At 40.1% G+C, this 18,884-nt stretch overlaps 1 protein-coding gene across 1 annotated transcript in view; it reads right to left on the bottom strand.

Moving 5' to 3' along the window:
• Positions 1-16,882, bottom strand: part of LOC119018096 (E3 SUMO-protein ligase PIAS1-like) — a 68,856-nt gene extending 51,974 nt beyond the window's left edge. Inside the window, exon 1 of the mRNA XM_037095470.1 lies at positions 16,824-16,882. Coding sequence (XP_036951365.1) covers positions 16,824-16,847 — 24 coding nt within the window. The 5' untranslated portion in view covers positions 16,848-16,882. The remainder of the gene's footprint in view (positions 1-16,823) is intronic.
• Between the last annotated feature and the right edge of the window lie 2,002 nt (positions 16,883-18,884).

The raw sequence follows: 18,884 nt of genomic DNA, 5'->3' as shown, positions 1-18,884 counted from the left end.
TCCACAGCATTAATGATGTACTTCATTTGTTACAGACTTTGTCTAAAATCATATACAGCAGAGTCAGTTTCTCTTGTTTGAGAGAGTTTTTTTTTTGAGAGAGAGAGTCCAAGAGAAGAGAGGAACAGGACGTTGCGTCAGAAGTCAGAAGCTGTGTGAAACCTTTACCTGCAGACATCACCAAGGTATCGTACTGCAGAATAAATCATGATTTCATCCCTAGTCTAAAAAAAACTGGTTCATGACAGCCACTGTGTCTTGAGATTGGCTATATAGACATTTTAATGGAGTGACACAAAGAAAGCTCGATATAATGAAAGGACAGAGGCAGCTCAGAGGCCTGTTTGATGAGGACAGACAGGTTGGTACTGGCCAGTGGCCGAGCTGCCGTGAATAGACTGTTTTATCTGTCAGGAGAAAGACTGCCCTCCACAGCTGCACAGGTGATGAGCTCTGGTTTCTGAGAAGGTGCTGATCGGTACAAGTTACCAGCTCCACACACTCTCTCACTTCTATCATGATTTCTTTTCCAGTATTCAACTTTTATTTCCCCTTATTATTTTAAGGACAGGAGCGTGGTTTCACTATTTCTCTGCTGTCACTTTCTTCATGTTTTTTGTTGCAGTTGTGTCTTTGTTTGTCTTGTTGTTGATCATATTAGCTTTTCTGTTTTCTTAACTAACTTGAAAAAGATCACTGGCTAGAGCCCAAACAATACGCCAGCTCCGCAAAGGTCATCCAGTCATTTTAGCTTGGCACAGAGTAAACAGTGCAACTTTGACTTATTTTCATGATCAAGTAATCAGTCAATTACCTTTGAGAAAATGTCACACACTGTGTCACTGTCGATGTTGAGCGGATCACTAACTAGACCTTCCGATGGTAAGAACACCGACCTCTTCAGCCAACAACTGAGAGGCAGAGCGGTTTTGGCAAGGAACTAAAATAATGACTCAAAATAAATGAATTTATTACAGTTTACAGATTAGTTTAGTTAACCAACAGACTGATTAATTGACTAATTGCTGAAGTTTTAATCAGTACTGAACTATATGTCTGCCAATAAAAAACAGCACTAAGAAATGCTAAAGACATGAACTTCATCTGTAAATAAATACTGGCTCAGTATAGTTGATTACAAATCAAACTTTTAAAGATTTAAAGACGCTATTTTTTTAGTAGGGACGTCCCGATCCGATCACGTGATCGGAAATCGGGGCTGATCACATGGTTTCAGACTTGATCGGAATCAGACTACACATCCCAATCAGGGATCGGATGGAGAAATATGTATATTTATTCTCTATTTTCTGCATTTAATACTCCACATTTGATACCGCAAATAAAAAACAAACACTCAAAGAATACAGCGAGTTCACTCAAGCAAAACAGGCAAAGACACCGAAGCAACAAACACTCGCGGATACTTTCAAAAGGACAGATAAATATCCTCGAGACAGCGACATGACCAAAATTACAGAGAGGGTAATTAAATGAATTGCTCTGGATAACCATCATCGTCTTCATCACCTGGGGTTTTGGAATCCCCAGCATGCCCTACCATCTCAGCATTACATTGCACTTACTCCACTTTTGAGTTACAACGTGCCGATATGCGCACTAGTTTTCGTGGGTCTCATACAGCAGAGCGTGTAAAACGTGTGATATAGACAAGCAACACGCCCACGTCATTTTACATGACAACGTAAGGAAAATGTAAAAAGCAGTGGATTATGTAGAGGTACCAAGAGTGAGCTGCGTCACAGACTCACCTGCTAACACAAGGAAGATGGAGGCCAATGTTGGAATAGCATATTCAGAATAAGAAAGAGCCATATGAAACTTTGTTTCAACAAAATTAAAAACTATCAAGGAACGCAGGTACTTTCTTCTTTAATGCAGCTGTATTATCCAGGAAAATATTAGTTAAGGCTATGTATCGGATCGGGACAGCGTATCGGCAGACACTCAATATTAAAGGACTCGGATCGAGATTGGGGTAAAAAAAAAAAACCTGATCGGGACATCCTTATTTTTGAGTATTGAGTCCTATTTTTCTTTCCTTAACTTTAATATATTTTTCAGTGGATGTGCTTTGTTTAAAGTTGGTATCAACTGTAAATCATTTTCCACTTATGTGTTTAAATGTACGCGCTCCATAAAAATCCTAATGGCATCTACTTCAAACGTGTCCCCACTCTGACATGTCAAAATGTCCTCTATGAAAACAATTTTTCACATCAGTTTTTTTTTCCTCTCTGAAGTAACACACCATCAACAAAGACACAAACTAACTTCAAAAGGGAAAAAGACCACAAACAAATGCAAATATATCTTACCAAATATCTACAATTATCATGCAAGGTGCTTCAGTTCAGCCGAGCTCACAAGCAGAGCGCAGTCACGATGACTGAGAATACATGCCACAGATCTGGCACACAAAGAGTTACCATGCGAGGGGAAACATGTTCACGCACGCGCACACACACACACACACACACACACACACAAGCATCAGACCCACACTCCACACGAGATCATTAAGCTTGCAGCGATCGCATGTGCAGGCCAAATGGCTGGTGTGTGTGCAAAACCTCAAACGCACCGCTCAGTCACATGATCATGCCATGAGATGCACACAATGACACTGTCTACATATGTGCGCGTTGTGTGTGTGTGAGTATGAATAAACCTGCAACTAGCTAAAAACCTGCAGCTCGCTGATAATGATGATTACCTCAACTTATACTTAGAAAAGATCCTTGGTGTCTGATTGAAATGACCTGCTACAACTTCAGCCTGCACAGGAAGACACATTTAGGCTGGCTTTTTTTTTTCATTGCCTGAGGTGACACAGTGTAACATAGATGTTTCTCTCCTCATGACGACACTGAGAAGTAATGCTGTGAAACAGGAGTCTCTAGACCACACCTTGATTTTGGCTCGAACTTGCAACCTGAAGCAACAGCATTATTTTCGCTTAAATTCTTTATAAATTTATCTGAAGGTGCTCGGAAACCTCCTTGTTTTTTTATCACTACATTGCCTGTATTCATTGATTGAGGATGCTGATGGTTTTAAGGGTTTAAACTGCAATAAAAACAGTCAAACTCTAACATGAGAAAATCACCAGGGATTAAGAGCTCCCAGCTAGGAGAATCGTCAACAACAAGCAATTTCTGATGGTAGCGTTGGTCGAGGTTTTCTACTGAAAGCATGTAAATGGAATTAAATGAAGGCACAATACAGATCTACCATGAAAGAAATATGTTGTCTGTATTTGTTCTCAGTGCACAGAATGACAAGATACTAACTATGTAAAGTAAAATATTCTGACACTGCACAGATGCGATACTCGTGTTGAGGAGGTGTTACCATGACAACAGATGCATTTAACATGGCCCCTAAAATTCCACTAGTAATTAGAATGATTGATCACAATGTCTCTGAATGTCTCATTTCACCATCCTAATTGGAAGAGACTGATCCAATCTGAAGACATTTCAAATCATACTGAGAGGGGTGTTAACCTTTGTTAATCCGATCAATGAGAAAATATTACTGCCTAATGACAATCCTGACAGTCAAAAAGTAAGAAACAGAAGAAAGTGTTCGAAAAGACTTCGAAGCCAGAATCTATTCACCCCGGAACACAAATACTGCCCCCAGGAATGAATGAATAACTTTGTGATTGTCAAAGTTATATTTTCTGAGTCACTTCAAATCTGTCTTCAGAATGAGTTTAATCACATTGAAGAAATATCATCCATGCAACCAGGCTAATCTGAGGTACTTTAATTTGTGGGGAAAAGAGCCTTTCTTAATTTAAAGGGAAGCCAAATGTCTCAAATATTAAGCGATGACTCAAGCGGTCCAAGAGCTTTACCAGAATAAATTTGTCTTAAAACCAAAATCAGGAATGGATGACCACTTTTACACATTCATTTGACAATTGCAACAATTTGGAACACTACTGTATATGCTATATTGTAGTATGTATATAGTATGGTATATCAGTGCTCAAGGATACTTTACCATGACGAAAGGAGGAGCTGAGGATCAAACCACCAACCCTGTGAGCAGTGGACCACACGTTCCACCTCCTGAGCCACAACCGCCATAACCAAAACGTACTGAGGTTTGAAGTCCTATTCATAGCTTTTATAGTGAACACTGAGTGTTTTTTTGGTCAAACCCCAAAACTACCAATGTTGCCTATTTTACATTTTTATGATGTCTTTGTTTTATAGGTCTGCGTTACAGAGTTGCTATGTGGGGTGTTACAGGATGAACAACAACAGCGGGAAGTGTGTACACAGCGACTTAAGATGGCTCTGATATAAATGGCAGTGATCAGTAAACGGCAAAATAATGCTGAGATGTGAAAGAATAAACTGGAACATGTGAGTGAAACTCATCTCAAGACCAAAGAGATTCAGGTAGAAGCTGGGGCCTACAGCCACACAGCTAATCAGAAAGGAAGTAGACCATCACAAGGTCTTGATGCAGCACTCCATGCTCCCTAACAGGACCACAGCAGCTCGGTGTGGGTACCCCCTGCTGTGAGGTTGTAGTCGATAAACACGTCATTACAGCTTGGCTAAAGTGGACAACCCACCCTATTGGAAACAGGTGACTTGGACATGGATGCACAGGAGAAACTGAGGATGGCATACTTCTGTTAAGTCCCAACAGTCCCCTTTGGTTAAGGGATGTTTAAACCTTAATATTACTGAATTAAATTTCCATCCTCAACAGAGACGCCCTGTTTAAAGAGGGCTGACAGTGACTGTCCTGAATTTAAACCCGACTGGAAACAGAGCCACAAAACAAAGGCTTTGCGACAAGTTCTGACCCATTCAGAACAAATGCCCTAGTGGGTTTTATCCGTGTCATGGGAAAAGTAATAGTCCAAAACTCCTATTAGTGCCCCCTAGAGGCAGAGCTGGTTGTTACCTCTAATCAGACCAAAATAGCGGCTTTAAGCAACTGGCATCATTTCCCTTTGAGCCCTGCGTTTGTAAGCAGAGCTAAAAAAAAAAAAAAATCTGCTGCACTTTACTTGGTTTTGAGGAGGTGAACAGTAATGCAGTTCTTTGGAGTCCCAGGAGACTTGGAGATGGTGAGGCTAATAATGTTGTGCCAAGCAGTTTCTGCAAAGGTTCTGCAGGATGTGTGTGTTTGTGCGTGGGTGTGTGGAGGTTGTGTAGGCGGATGGAGGGGGAGCTTGCACACTACCTGGCCATTATATAAAGCTCCCACTCTCGGCTAGAGGTCTCTGTACTGAGTGCCAGCTCCCTCCCGATCCTCCTCCCCTCTCTGTCCTCCCATCCCCCCACCTCTTAGCCTTCCAGCTACTCTGACTCAGGCTTAACTCTCCGCCTGTTGTTTTCTCTCCCTCCTGCGTCTGTGGTATCAAAATCACAGTGCGCATTGTGGATGAAACAAAAGAGTTTGGGACTCAAATATGGATCACGCCAAGCAGGATCAGTTCATGGAGCCCCGCTGGACTGAGTTCAGGATGATCTCTCTTTTAATCATTAGCACGTTAAATGCTGTGCCACCACACCTGAGGCTAGAGGTCTAGTCCCAGCTTGCCACAGGCAGATAGTGAATCTGAAACCCATCCCCTTTAGAGGTGAACGGTACAAAGCTGTGATAACAGGGAGGTGCGTAATCCATGCGATAAAAATGGAGGTAGATGCTGCAGGTAGCAACCAAACACTACAGTTTCGAGGCAATCTATGTGGACAAAAGACTGGGATGAAAATCTGATGGAAAAGTGAGCGAGGGCGAGACACCTGTTAGATCATCAATGACCTCACCGTGTTTTGGCGAAAGAAAGAACGGAAGCTCGAAGGCATAAAACAAAGGCATTAGACGCCAAAATCCCATTGCACTGGCTTGGCGAGAAAACGAAGAAGAGTAGGAGGACCAATGAGCTGCACTCGCCCTCTGCACCCTTTTAATCCTGAGGAGTTGGCGGAGGTCTGCAGACACCAAGATGAAGGGCGACTGCAGAGAGCCCGAGACTGCTGGTAGAGAGCACAGATGACTTTTTATCATTAGCGGCCTATCTGATGTTGGGCTCAGGACCACCTGGGAACAGCAATTACATTATTGTGGTTAAGTCCTGAGTTTCATTCAGAGAAAGAAGAAAGCCAATGTGGAGAAACCAGTCTCTCAGTCCCATTTCTTTCTTTCTCATGTCTCACTACTGTAATTTGTTTATTTCTGAAATCAATATAATTTTGCTTCTCTAAATGTAACCATGACAAAGATTGAAGAGAGATGCTCAATACTGTGTTTAGAGACATTCCCCACAATGTTAAATTAGAATTACAGCCTTTGGCAAAGAACCTTTCATTGTTTCCTTTGATGCCTGTTGTTGGTTTTCCAAAGATGGCTAAAAACACAACAAATGTGATACTTGGTTAAGATTCTTCTGAGCTGAATTTAGGATGGTTTAACGAAAAAACAGCAGCCTGCACTTGTCCAAAATCTGTTAAATATACCAGGTTCACACAAGTGAAAGGAATGAAGAGTTTTTTGTTCATTTTTTCCAATTTTCATTTAATTGTAGGGGTTCTCAATTAAACACTGAATTACGTATTCATGTTGTCATTGTCTTATTGCAATAAATAAGAAGTTAATATTTAATTTAGTCTATTTGTTGTTAATTGTTTGTTGCACATACAATGACTAAAGCCCAATATCTAAGTAAGACATCTTTTTTAGTGGTTAACTGTGTGGTCGATGACAGGCTGCTGCAGAGCCTGAAATAGTTTTGCCACCTCTATTGAAAACTGCAAAAGTCATTTCTAGACATTTCTCGCCTCTGAAGCTAAAATGATGGACAGCTCGACACTTTCACCGTGATAAGCTGATTCTGGATAACGCTCGGAACTGCAAAGAAATCTTAAAAGGGATGGGGTTTGATTGCATTTTCATCAAATCTGAGTCCTTCCCTTATCCAATCTTTGGAAGTTTGTCTGGTGGAGAATGAAGACATCTGTTAAAAAATTAGGGCTCCAGAGGGCAACTATTTCAGACACGCACACACCCAAATATCTTGTTCCTTGTTGTGTATGCTGCGATTTAAATGAAGAAAAAAATGTATTTGCACCTTCATTCCTTCATTCACTCCTTCATTTTTTAATGATGACTAATGTGTTTTAAAAAATTTAACTGTATTATTTGATGTAGGCACAATAATTCTGGCCAAAAGAATTGCAATTTATAATAATTTCCCGATAATCATAACAATGTGCTCAAAACTCTAAAAATGACTAAAATGGAATTACAACATATGTTGTACAGACACAAATGTTGTTTATTGTATCAGATGGATCCTACATCTTGGGGCGTTTCCAAATGAAAATAAAAAATAAATTCAAGACTGTAGTTTATCAAGCTAGACAGAGTTTTCACATCACTTGTTGGAGGATATTTATGAATATGTAAGTCAGGATTATCCCAACGTTTAACAAAATAAACTGTCAGTATGGGCTGGGTGTTGTAACCATCTTGTTTGCTGCGTGGACCTACATCACTCCACTTTCTCTGTACAGGCTGAACTAATCAATTAGTCAATCAACGGTAAACAAAAAGACGATCTGAGAAAATCAATTAATCATAATGTGGGAAATAAACTGCCTTGGCTCTCTGGATCATTTTTATGAGTATTTTTAGTTTAGTTCCCTACAGAAAAATGCTGGTATCACACAGAGCTGATAACTTCTCAGAAATGGGTTTAATGCATAATAAACACAATACACTGAATACACAATCAACCACCATGGCCATTATTCCACAGGGAAGTGGGTCATCACAACATTTTTTAATCTAATTTCATCCTTCAAGCAACACACACAGAGCCGTTGTCTTTAAAATGCAGGGGGATTTTCCGCTCACAGCGGGCCACTTCCTAAAGAATGAAGAGTGTTTGAAGAATCAGTGTCTTAAGCTGCCATCCCTCATGTTACAGGTCACTGGAGAGGCTACAGCAAGCGCTCACTGCTATTATTAGCCATTAACCCCTCAAGCTGACTGTTCAGGATTCAAGACAAACATCTTTATCAGGTGGCTTCATCCGCTCTGAAGATTTACAATAACTTCACCTGAGACAAATGGCTGTGGGGCTGCAGGTGTCATGATAAGACGTTAAACTGATATAATGGAGGAAACACCTGAGCATAAGTGTCTTTATTAGCGGATACTAAATGTTATTGTCATTATTCTTCAAATGTAAGAAGTACATTTAACTAAAGCTGACCTTGTGCTGGGACACTAGCCACAATGCCACAGTGTTGTGTATGGTGCCGTGGAGACATGAGAGAGGTGAGATCTCCCTAAAATGTTCCCACGTACAAAAACTTCACAACATTAAACATGGTACAATTCTGACCAACCTTAGTTATTTCATCTCATGTGATCCATGGCAACATATGCACTGATCTGGTGATCTAACTGGTGATCCCGTCATAAGATGGACTCTTGTTTACCTGATGTGATGGAGTGGGTGGCAATAATTGAAACTCAGACATAATGATTCGCCACTTAAAACAGATGTGGGTCAGAGACTTCAAGGGGGGTCCAATGACTCCGTTTCCTCCTCCCCACCCCCCATGTCAGACACCTTTACTCAGATCACACCCATTTTTAACTCAGCCTTCACTGACCTCAACTACACACCTGTCAAGTACTGTGACTGTGTCTTCCACGATTGAGATGCAGTGTCAAGGAAAAATAACTCAAAATCTCATGAATCAAGAAAATCATTCATATTTGCCCGTGGCCTTTTTCCTCTAAGACTGGATACTAAGGATGCTCTGGGGACTCAATCTGTAATTTGCTGCGGCAAACCACAGATGAGCTTTGACCAACTTTAGAGCATAAAAACTGTTCACGTGTGCTTATTGGTGTTGCATATGCAATTTTGCACAGTCTGAATAGCTCAAAAAGGACTTCTTTGTCTGGTCTGATGAATGATTTAAGGGCCTCTACAGTCCATTCTTTACTTGTCTCCCAAAGAATTTATTTACGCTGATGTAATTCATGTCATCAACATTATAACCTTTCAAACTAGACAAAACACAGGCTAACACCTAAAATGGTCTGACTACACAGCATGAGCCAAAACATTTGTTCTGCATCTATTAAATTTTTGTTTCACCTTCCCACAATATACACCATAGTCAAAGGTCCAGAGGGGAGTCTAGGCTTACAATTACAGGGACACTGGCCCTTTCTTGCACTCCTTAGAACTACCATTGCTACCATTTCTATCTCAAATGTGACATGTCTCCATGGCAACAAGACTGTACAACAAAATCACCACGGGGGTTTAAGAACCACTCCATCTCGCCAGAGCCTCACAGAAGTCGAAGGCTGCTCTCATGGGTTAAAATATCGGACAATAGCAGAGCCTAAATGCTGGTTCGACTGAACATCCAGAACACGTGTCCTGCGGTCTGCAAGTGACAAAGCGTGTTCGCGTCCTGCCGTCTGCAAGTGACAAAGCACGTTTGTTATCGTTATCTGCAGCCCAACTGATAAACTGCAGTAAATGAGAGTGCAGAAAGAAAAAGGCAATAAAGTCTACAGCAGTTTGTTCCAGTCAGCTCAACACTAAACACCTCTGACATCTCTGTAACAGATGAGACATGCAACATCTGTTTCACACTGTGAGCTTTATACGTTCTGCCGTTCACTGCCATGCATCTTAAATCCACCTACCACCAATCTGAATTTACATTTCCAGCACTTTTATGACTTGAGATGATGCTGGCCGAGCTTGAAACACACGCGGACATCTGCACATGCATAAAAGCTTTAAATACACCAACAGATGAGAACAGTTATCATTCACTCCGGTGATCTCCACGTAGACGTCTAATTCTCCTTTAACTGACAATTAACTGCAGCGATAATGACACTGACAATAAGAGAAATAGGCAGGTGTTGAAAGGAGGTAGGGGAGCAGAGAAGAGGACCTGTATCATTAGGGATTAACCTAGCCACAGGCTCTACAAATAGACTGTCTCCACCTATAAGCCGCCAGCGCACAGACAGTTATTTGTATTGCCAGGTTGCTGCTGCAGCAGCTCCACAGAAGAGAGAAGACAGTTCAAAGAAGCTGAGGCGGATCGGGACTCCTGTGAAACAAAATGCAATGCAACAGGACACATTTGGGGGCCTGGAAACATCAGAGGCTTTCACAAGCACAGATTTTACCTAAGATGTCTGCGCCAAAGCTTTATGCACCAATTCACTGTGTAAGCAGTCATGATATACGGCCTCAGGCAACCGATCAGCCACAACGCTTCAACTAATGACAGGTGAAGTGAACACCATGATTGTCTATTTACATCTAAACGTTCTGCAGGGAAACCTTGGGTCTGATATTCATGTTGATACCACTCTGACACACACAAGCAGTCCAAACACTGTTGCAGACCAAGAACACCACCACACGGTAAAGCACACGCAGATGACAACAGCAGGACAATGCACCATGACACACCGAGAAAAACATTCAAAAAGCTCCAAGTGGTGATCTAGCCGCCAAATTCCCCAGATCTAAATCAGGTCGAGCATCTGTTGGACGTGCCAGGACAAGTCCAATTCATGGAAGACTCACTGCGCAATCCACAGAACTCAAAGGATCATCAAACACCCGACACAGACACAGCAAGACATCCCAAGAGGTCCTGTGTTCGTGCCTCACTGGGCCGGAGAAAGTCTGATCCACAGTGGGGTCTCTGTGGATCACACTTGATCCAACACATCCCAGAGCTGATCAACTTCAGTGGGATGTGGGGAATTTGGAGACCAGGTTGCCACCTTGAGCCCTTTATCAGGTTCCTCAGATCATTCCTGAGCACTTTTCACTGTGTTGTCCTGCCATGAGGGGGTGTAGCTACTCTACACTGGCGCCTGAACTGTGCCAAATAGCATACATATGAGTTCCAGACCCCAAGGATTCCCAGCGGTACACTGCATTGGAACTAAATGATCAATGCTATTCACTTGACTGATCAGTGGCTGTGATGTTGTGGCTGATCGGAGTATATAAGCTGCCAAAATGTTCCTTTGCTTCAAGTCTTTAACATTTTCCGCGTTATCAACTGTGAAGATTTGGTGCCTTTCTTTAGTAAACTGAATGTTTTTGGATTTTGTACATTTTTTGTCAAATCAAACAGGCAATTTCAAGACTGTAGTTAACTGTTATGGTATTTTTCACTATTTTCTGACATACTTAATACTTTTGGTCGGAGTCATCATTTGATAATGAAATAATCCTTTGCCCTGCATAGCTGACACTCAACTACAAAGTTAAAGGTATCTTTATAAAACGTGCTGCATGCAACAAAATGCAAAACATTTTGCTGACTTGAATTAAATAATCTAAGACTTTTGTTTGATCTATTTTTCCTGCAAAATGTTTTGCACACATGTGTTGAAGTCTGTGAGAGTGATTCTACTTTGCCATTATAATCCATCCACCTGACAGGTGTGTACTATCAAGATCCTGATTAAAAATCATGATTATTGCCTTCAACTATTGACTATAAATTTCCAATTCATGGATAATATGATTACATCATTCAGTGAGAAAATAAACTTCAGATGAGTCAATAATGCAAATAATCATTATTCACCTCCTGATAAGTATCAGAGCAAATATAGACTATAGTATGTTTAGATACAGCCATGCGTTGGGAAACTCCTTTATTTTTTAAGTTCCTTTTTAATTAACTTTCTCTGCATCCACCTCTTCTGAGCCATCTCTTTCTGCTGGTCTGCTGTCTCATTCTGTCTCTTACGTCTTTTATATTTGCAAGAGTAAGACCAGGCCAGTGCACAACATCGCAGCCAGTTTAGTGCTCTCTGCTCCTATGGTGGCTGACAAAACCACCACATGGTGCGGTCATTAAAACACATGTTTTTAACTCAGGTGTCAAACGGCAGTAAAATGTTGCGATGTGCCACAGTCACTGGGGTTCTTTTTTAATGTTTCAGGTCCTAATGAGTATATTCACATAACAAAGGAGACCGTAGGGGGGCTAAATCATGATGATTACTTTAACATTACAACATATCTGTTTTTATGAGCAGTAATCCCTTGTTGTTGCATCAGTATTACTGGCGTTATCATGTGTGGTGCAATGAATCACAGTACAAAAATCTGACAGCTGAGAATCAGCAAAATCTGATCTGTTATGACATTTGTGCTTGATTGTATTAAGTGCCAAAAAAAAAAAGAAGTAATTAAAGATGATCTATCAGCCCTGTGAACTGTCAGAGGTCTCTACTGCAGCATGAAAAAGGTGACAAGCCCTTAAAAAATGTCCTTGTCCTACTCTAGAAATCTAAAAATAGTTCATGTGAGGGTTTCAATTGGAGTTTTATGAATTAAACCGAGTTCAGACATTTGCTCTTTAACTGACAGAAATCTCGTCCAGACAGAATATATTCTTCAATTTAGTTTTATGTAGATCGAAATGACACCGAGCCCTACATCTGTATGAAACTAAACAGATTTGAAACAGATATGTTTCAGAATCTGATGCTTTGGGAAAGAAAAATCAGTAGCTGAACATCTCTAGACAAAACATGCCAGACTCCTTCTCCAGTTGTCTTAAAAATACCAGCGTATGGTTAACCGTCACTTACCAGTATCATTCGTTTGTGTTTGTGTGCACTGTTTCATCAGCAAGCTGCAGTAATTATACTCAAAACATCATAAACGTGCTCACAGTCAGGATGGACGGCAAGTCACAAGTGGTTTGAGAGGTAATGTTGGTGCTTCATATATAAAAACACCACCACGACAGAGAGTCTCTGCTGCTGAAGAAAAAGTGGCATCTATGGCAAATATGATACATTTAAAAGAAGACAAATACTACCCATCCTGTGGTGCTGTAAGCAATCTAATGATTTTGTTGCACTTTTATTTACATTTATTTTTCATTTATTCAAAAAGATTTTACAAACTTATTTAAAAAACATACAAGAGTGTTTTAATTTATGTTCACAGGCTGTTTGATTATTCACTTATGCATGTTATGTACTTAAAACATTAAATACTAAAGGCTTGTTGAAGGGGGAATCATCTCTGAGCATTTTGGTTGAACTGTTATGTCGAGCACAGGTTGGAGATTAAAAAAAAAAGGTCTTGTCAGAGGTGTTACCGCTTGAAAAGTCTAAATCTGCATTTCAAACACGTTCCTATCATCATTTATGAAGATCTCACAGCCAATGTTTAACACATAAACTCAGTGGAGCAGAAAGCAAGACCTAACATTGAAATTAATCATTTTAGAGAAAATAAATTCACTACAAGGTCGAGCATCTCAGCTTTTTCATCAACTCATTCATCTTGCCAAGACTTTGAAATTGCATTTCTGAAGCAAGAGGTGTTCAAATAATGTCTCCGTCAGTTTGTCTGCTATCTTCAGTCGAACTATTTTGTCCACAGAAATTCCTAAGTAAATGACCACTGTGATAACACTTTGACACAGAAGCCAAATGAATCATCAGCAAATCTAAACTCCACCTCTCTATACGGATTTATAAAGTCCTCAGACCAGGTCTGATCCGGCCCTGGAACCTTCTAGCTGTGTTCATCTGATGCTGCAACAATAACATTAAAAAAATAACTATCTATGCATCTGTAACAGCTTCCTCACAGTGGGAGTGTGTGAAGTATCATCAGTGGTCCATCAGTGCTGAAGAGTCAACAGCAGGGCCAGAGGTGAACAATCATGCACACAACATGAAGGCAGACCGGCTCAATGACTTCCTTCCTTTTTCCTCTTCTTTTTATTCAAACATGCGCAGCATGAAGCAAAAACACACCCACCCTCAATCAACTGTTGATGAAGCTACTGATTATCATTTTTTATTATTTAATTCATCTATTAAACTATAAAAATCAGAACAACAAATGCTTGTCACAACTAGAGCTCTAAAAATTATGCTTTTTAATTTGACCTACAGTCCAAAAGAAACTATTACTTCATTAAACGACCAACAGAAATTCTATGTCCTACAGAAGACGCTGTCTGAAAACATCTCTTAGGGCTCTGAATTCTTGAATTAATCATGAAGAAAATGGGCAGATTTATCATCAGCCGTATTTCTGACTGGGGGTCAGACTAGACAAGTGATTTGTAGACACGGGCAGTCACTATTATTTTCTGACATTTTATAGGTATAGAAAATTATTGCTGAATAAATGGGAATGAAAATAATCATAAGGGTACATACATCAGTATCTGCACATATGTTGTCCAATATGAAAACTCTTTTACAGATAATGCTGCAAAAAAGCTGCTTGGGAATAATCTATAATTATTACATTTCCACTGTTATTTACTGTTTCATCATTTATTTTAATCAGAAGAGAAAGATCTTCATTGGTTGATTTTTTTTGTTTGTTTTTTGAATAAACAAACTTAATAATCAAACTTCTTTGTTTTCATGACTAAATAAACTGAATAAACACACAACACAATTTAGACTGTTTAACTGTTTATATGTGGCGGACCCTGCCATCTGTCTAGCTTCAAACAGTGTTCTGGGAACTTATTTTCCTCGGAGAGAAGCTTTTTTATTCTGATTTTGTATTATTACCTTATTAATATTGTGAATATTAAAATTCTGAGTTTTAATTTCTTCACCAAAGCTACATAGTGCCCCTATAATATGTCAAATATCCTGCCCGTTGCAATTCTTTGTCACGTTTTTGGTAGCCACATTTGAGGGATCACTGCAAGTAATTTCTTACGTCCTAATATTGGTTATTTCATGGGCCCCAGAAATCATTATCAGTCATGCTCCAATAATCATCAGCTGTAGCTGATGGCGGGGCGATATGCCTTTAAAATGACATCATGATATTTTTAGGAGAGTAATACACACATCTTAAATATCACACGATTTTTGACAAATTTTTTAGTAGGGATGACTGTTGGTGCTCTCACAACATGAGATTTTTGATAATAATAATAAGTAATGTGGACATAATGACTGTGTGGGTAAAGAGAAGTATTAGAAAAAGTAAAACAGTTGGATAAAAGTCAGAAAATGCCATCTATTTACTGCAATGCGGCCTTTAAAACTATGAAAACACAACACATATGTCACAATATAATGATTTGAGGTTGACCGATATGGCTTTTTTCATGGTCAATGCCAATTATAATTATCATTCTCCATTATAATGGAGACTGAAAACCGATATCTGAAATATCCGATAGTTATTTGTAATAAAAATGAAATTCTTTGCGTCATAAATTTAGAACAACAAGTGATGGAATAAACTACCAACACAATACAATTTACTCAAGTCCTGTTCTGAAGTAGCACTTTCACATATTTTGCTTGAGTATTTCAATTTTCTGCTACAATATACATCCTCTCTACTACATTTATTTAATAACTTTACAAGCTATATTGCAGATTCAGTGTTTATAGGATATTCATTGTGCTGTGTTACCAGTCAGATATTGTTGGAGATGGGACACTGTGTGAGAAGATGCTGCATCAGAACCAAAGCAGCACATTCTTAAATTTGCTCACTTTATCTGCAATCTGACAGAATAATCACTGATACCGATGATCGGAAAAATGCTGAACATTGGCCCTGAATAACAATCTCCGAAACATCAAACCATATGTATTCTTATAGCGTGATCACAGTTTAAATCACATGCGTTTCCCAGTCTTACTGTAGCCTCCCCCTACATGTTCAACCTACGGTATAAAAATGAGAAGAGACAAGCACATGTTTAGTTTTAGAAGCTGTCACTGCATTTTACTCATTATTCAGTGAAAGCGCTTCATAAGAAGGAACCGGAGCCTGTTCAGTCAGACCACATCTGGCTTGTCTACAGAGGCGGGGTGCAGCTGAAAACCTGTTCATTACAGTGTGCTGTGCAGCAGCTGGCGCAGAGGAGCATGTATGGATCCACAGACCCCGGGCAGGCAGTGGAAACACACTGGGGGAAACGTCTAAAAATAGCCCAAGACTCACGGATCAATACCTGCTTGATATGCTCCAACTCTGCTTCACGAAGTTAAAATGTAACAGAGTTTCAGTGGCGCTGCCAGAGAACACGGTAATGTAAAGAGGAGGCGCATGGACGATGAGGAATATCTGGGAATTCACCACCTGGACGCGTTCGTGATGAGCGGCTCGCGAGCTGTCAGTGCACCGTTACACGTTCATCACACAGGTATCAACAGGTAGAGTGAGTCACGGGCACTAACGAGCAGGCAGGTAACGTTCCTCCAGCTGCAGACTCACTCGGTCCGCTCACACACGATGTCAACTCTCCATGTGAACTTTATGATGCTGAATGTGCAGGATGAGCATGAAGCAGCCCGCATGAAGCCGCTGTCACATTCAAACTGACAGTCTGACGGCGCGACAAACCCAGCGAGAGCGAACCGTTTCATCCCGAACACGTCTCACACAGACACGGTTCTGGTGCCACGAAGTGAGCCGCTGTCTCCGCGTTACAAGCGGGACCCAGAGGATGGTTTTAAAGTGAAACCCGCCCAGCCGGGAGCTGCTGGCGCTCTGGAGAAAACGGTCCGTTCACCAAACAGCGCGGCTCAATATCAACATAAACATGCTCGCGCAAGCTTTGGCGCTCGCGGATTCAATAAAGTTCCCGCTGCGTTTGGGCCAAAAAGCTCAAAGATGAGCTCACCTGAGCCCCGCGGCTTCACATCACTCACGCGATGTGTCACTTCACAATCGAACGATCGGTAACCGACTAAATTTATAATGATTTCAGGCTGCGCCTTACCTTCAGTTCCGCACTCTCCGCCATCTTGTATTTCTATGCGCAGGCGTGCTGAGTGGTTGTCACATGACTGGGACGCGCAGAGCGACGCGTGAACGCGCGCCCAGCGACAGCGGTGCGTTCACGGCCACAAAAGATGAGAGGAAAAACAGAGTTGTAGAGTGAATGTTACAGAGTGAGAGAATGAATTAGATCAATAACAAACGAGTCATATGGGACTTTACATCGTCTCATATCGATATATTCTAATATGACGATACGTCATGAGTGTGTATTTTCCTGGTTTTAAAGGTGCTATGTTTAGGAAAAGTTTATATTTGAGTTTCTTTCGCAACTTGTCAAATAATGATGCTCTGGGTTTCCCAACTCGTCAAAAACGTATTCTGTTGGGATTGTCGGACAAATCGGCTGCTATTCTAAGGTTCCACTATTTTACGAATTGGGTGTGAGACTGAAACAAATATTTTTCTCATAAATAGTGACTTTAAAGGCTGACTGTTCTTCTACTTGACTACCTACTTAGTCATCCGCATTATTGATGATAAATTATCAAAAATCTCATAGTATTCATATTTTGTAAAAGTAGAAATAGTAATCCCAAGCTATGTTGTTGCAATATTGATATCGAGGTAAAAAGAAAAAGAAAGAAAGAAAGAAAGAAAGAAAGAAAGAAAGAAAGAAAGAAATGCAATATATTATTTTGTCACACATTTCTTGGGAGGGATGGACTATATGGATTTTTTTCACCTGATATCAATAAGAAAACCAAACTCTCATTGTTTTCATTACTGAATAAACTGAATAAACAAACAGACCTTAAAGGACAATGCAATTTATTCTGTTTTACTTTGTTTATATGTGGCAGACCCTGCCACCTTTCTAGCTTCAAACAGTGTCCTGTGAGTAATTTCCCTCTGAGAACAGCTTGTTTATTCTGTTATGTAAAATAAATACAAACTCATTAAATTCATGTTCCTAAGTATTCTCAGCACAACTCAATAAGGTGATTCTTTTCCTGTTACCTGTTTCTCTGCTTGCTCCCATGACCAAAGTGCCTGTACTTGCCTGTGAATATGCTTTACTGTAGCTTTTTATACACTGACAAAAAGTATTCACGGGTTAGTTTGTAAAGCTTGGAATCAAGAGCCTTTTCTACATAAAGGGGTAAGATGGTTACATGTTTCACTCAGTTGATAACTTCTTTTAAGGAGTTTGTCAAACTTAGGATATAGAAATCCACTCGACAAGAGAAAGTTAGTGCAGCTTGTACAGTTAGTAAGCCTGAGTGCTGTTTCTGCTTTGTTTAATTTGCAGCTCCTAATGAATGTTTTGACACAGTGCAAAGAATCTCTTTTTACATATTGGTAAAAGTTAGTTTTCCGCAAATTAAGTTATTGTAAGGTGTTAGAATTTAATCTTGTTCGTGCTCGTTAGCTAAGTCTCTATATCTGTTTTTGTTTTAGAAACTGATGTTGATTAGCACTAAACCTGTGTAGCGTTAACTGAGTTCATGCCCTACAGAGATGTGTTCTGATTTAAACACCGCAGTGTTGCATGTTGATGTTTGAACTTTAGAGCAATTTAGTTTTACTTTGGCAACTGATTCTCTCGGACATACAATGACTCTATTCCTATGTATAAGCACATAAGTCTGCAATGTAAAGCACCAAACATTTTTAAAATACTACTGCAGGTAACACACTTTTTTTTTTTTTTTACTGCCATTTTTAAGTATGATATTGGTATTATATTTTAACATGGTTTCTGACCTCCTCATGGTAGGATGGTGGTGGAGATACTACCACTGATCAGGAAGATTGATCAGAGGTGCCACAACATCTGATCCAGGCATTGCAGACCTGCAGTCAGATTTATAAACCATGCGTAAACATGGAATATGTGCTTACGCCACTTTCCATGCCGGTTTCCAAGTGTGTTCAGAATCAACAGGGTGTGAGAATGAGCACATTTAACACGTACCGAGCATGCAGTCTTTTTAGTCTGATAACTGTGGTGGTTGGTGATAGTTAGAAAAAATTATATGTTACAATACATTTTTAAATT

This window comes from Acanthopagrus latus, chromosome 4 (genome assembly GCF_904848185.1).
Source record: "Acanthopagrus latus isolate v.2019 chromosome 4, fAcaLat1.1, whole genome shotgun sequence".
Taxonomy (NCBI): Eukaryota; Metazoa; Chordata; class Actinopteri; order Spariformes; family Sparidae; genus Acanthopagrus; species Acanthopagrus latus.
This window is presented reverse-complemented; position numbering and strand designations above follow the sequence as displayed.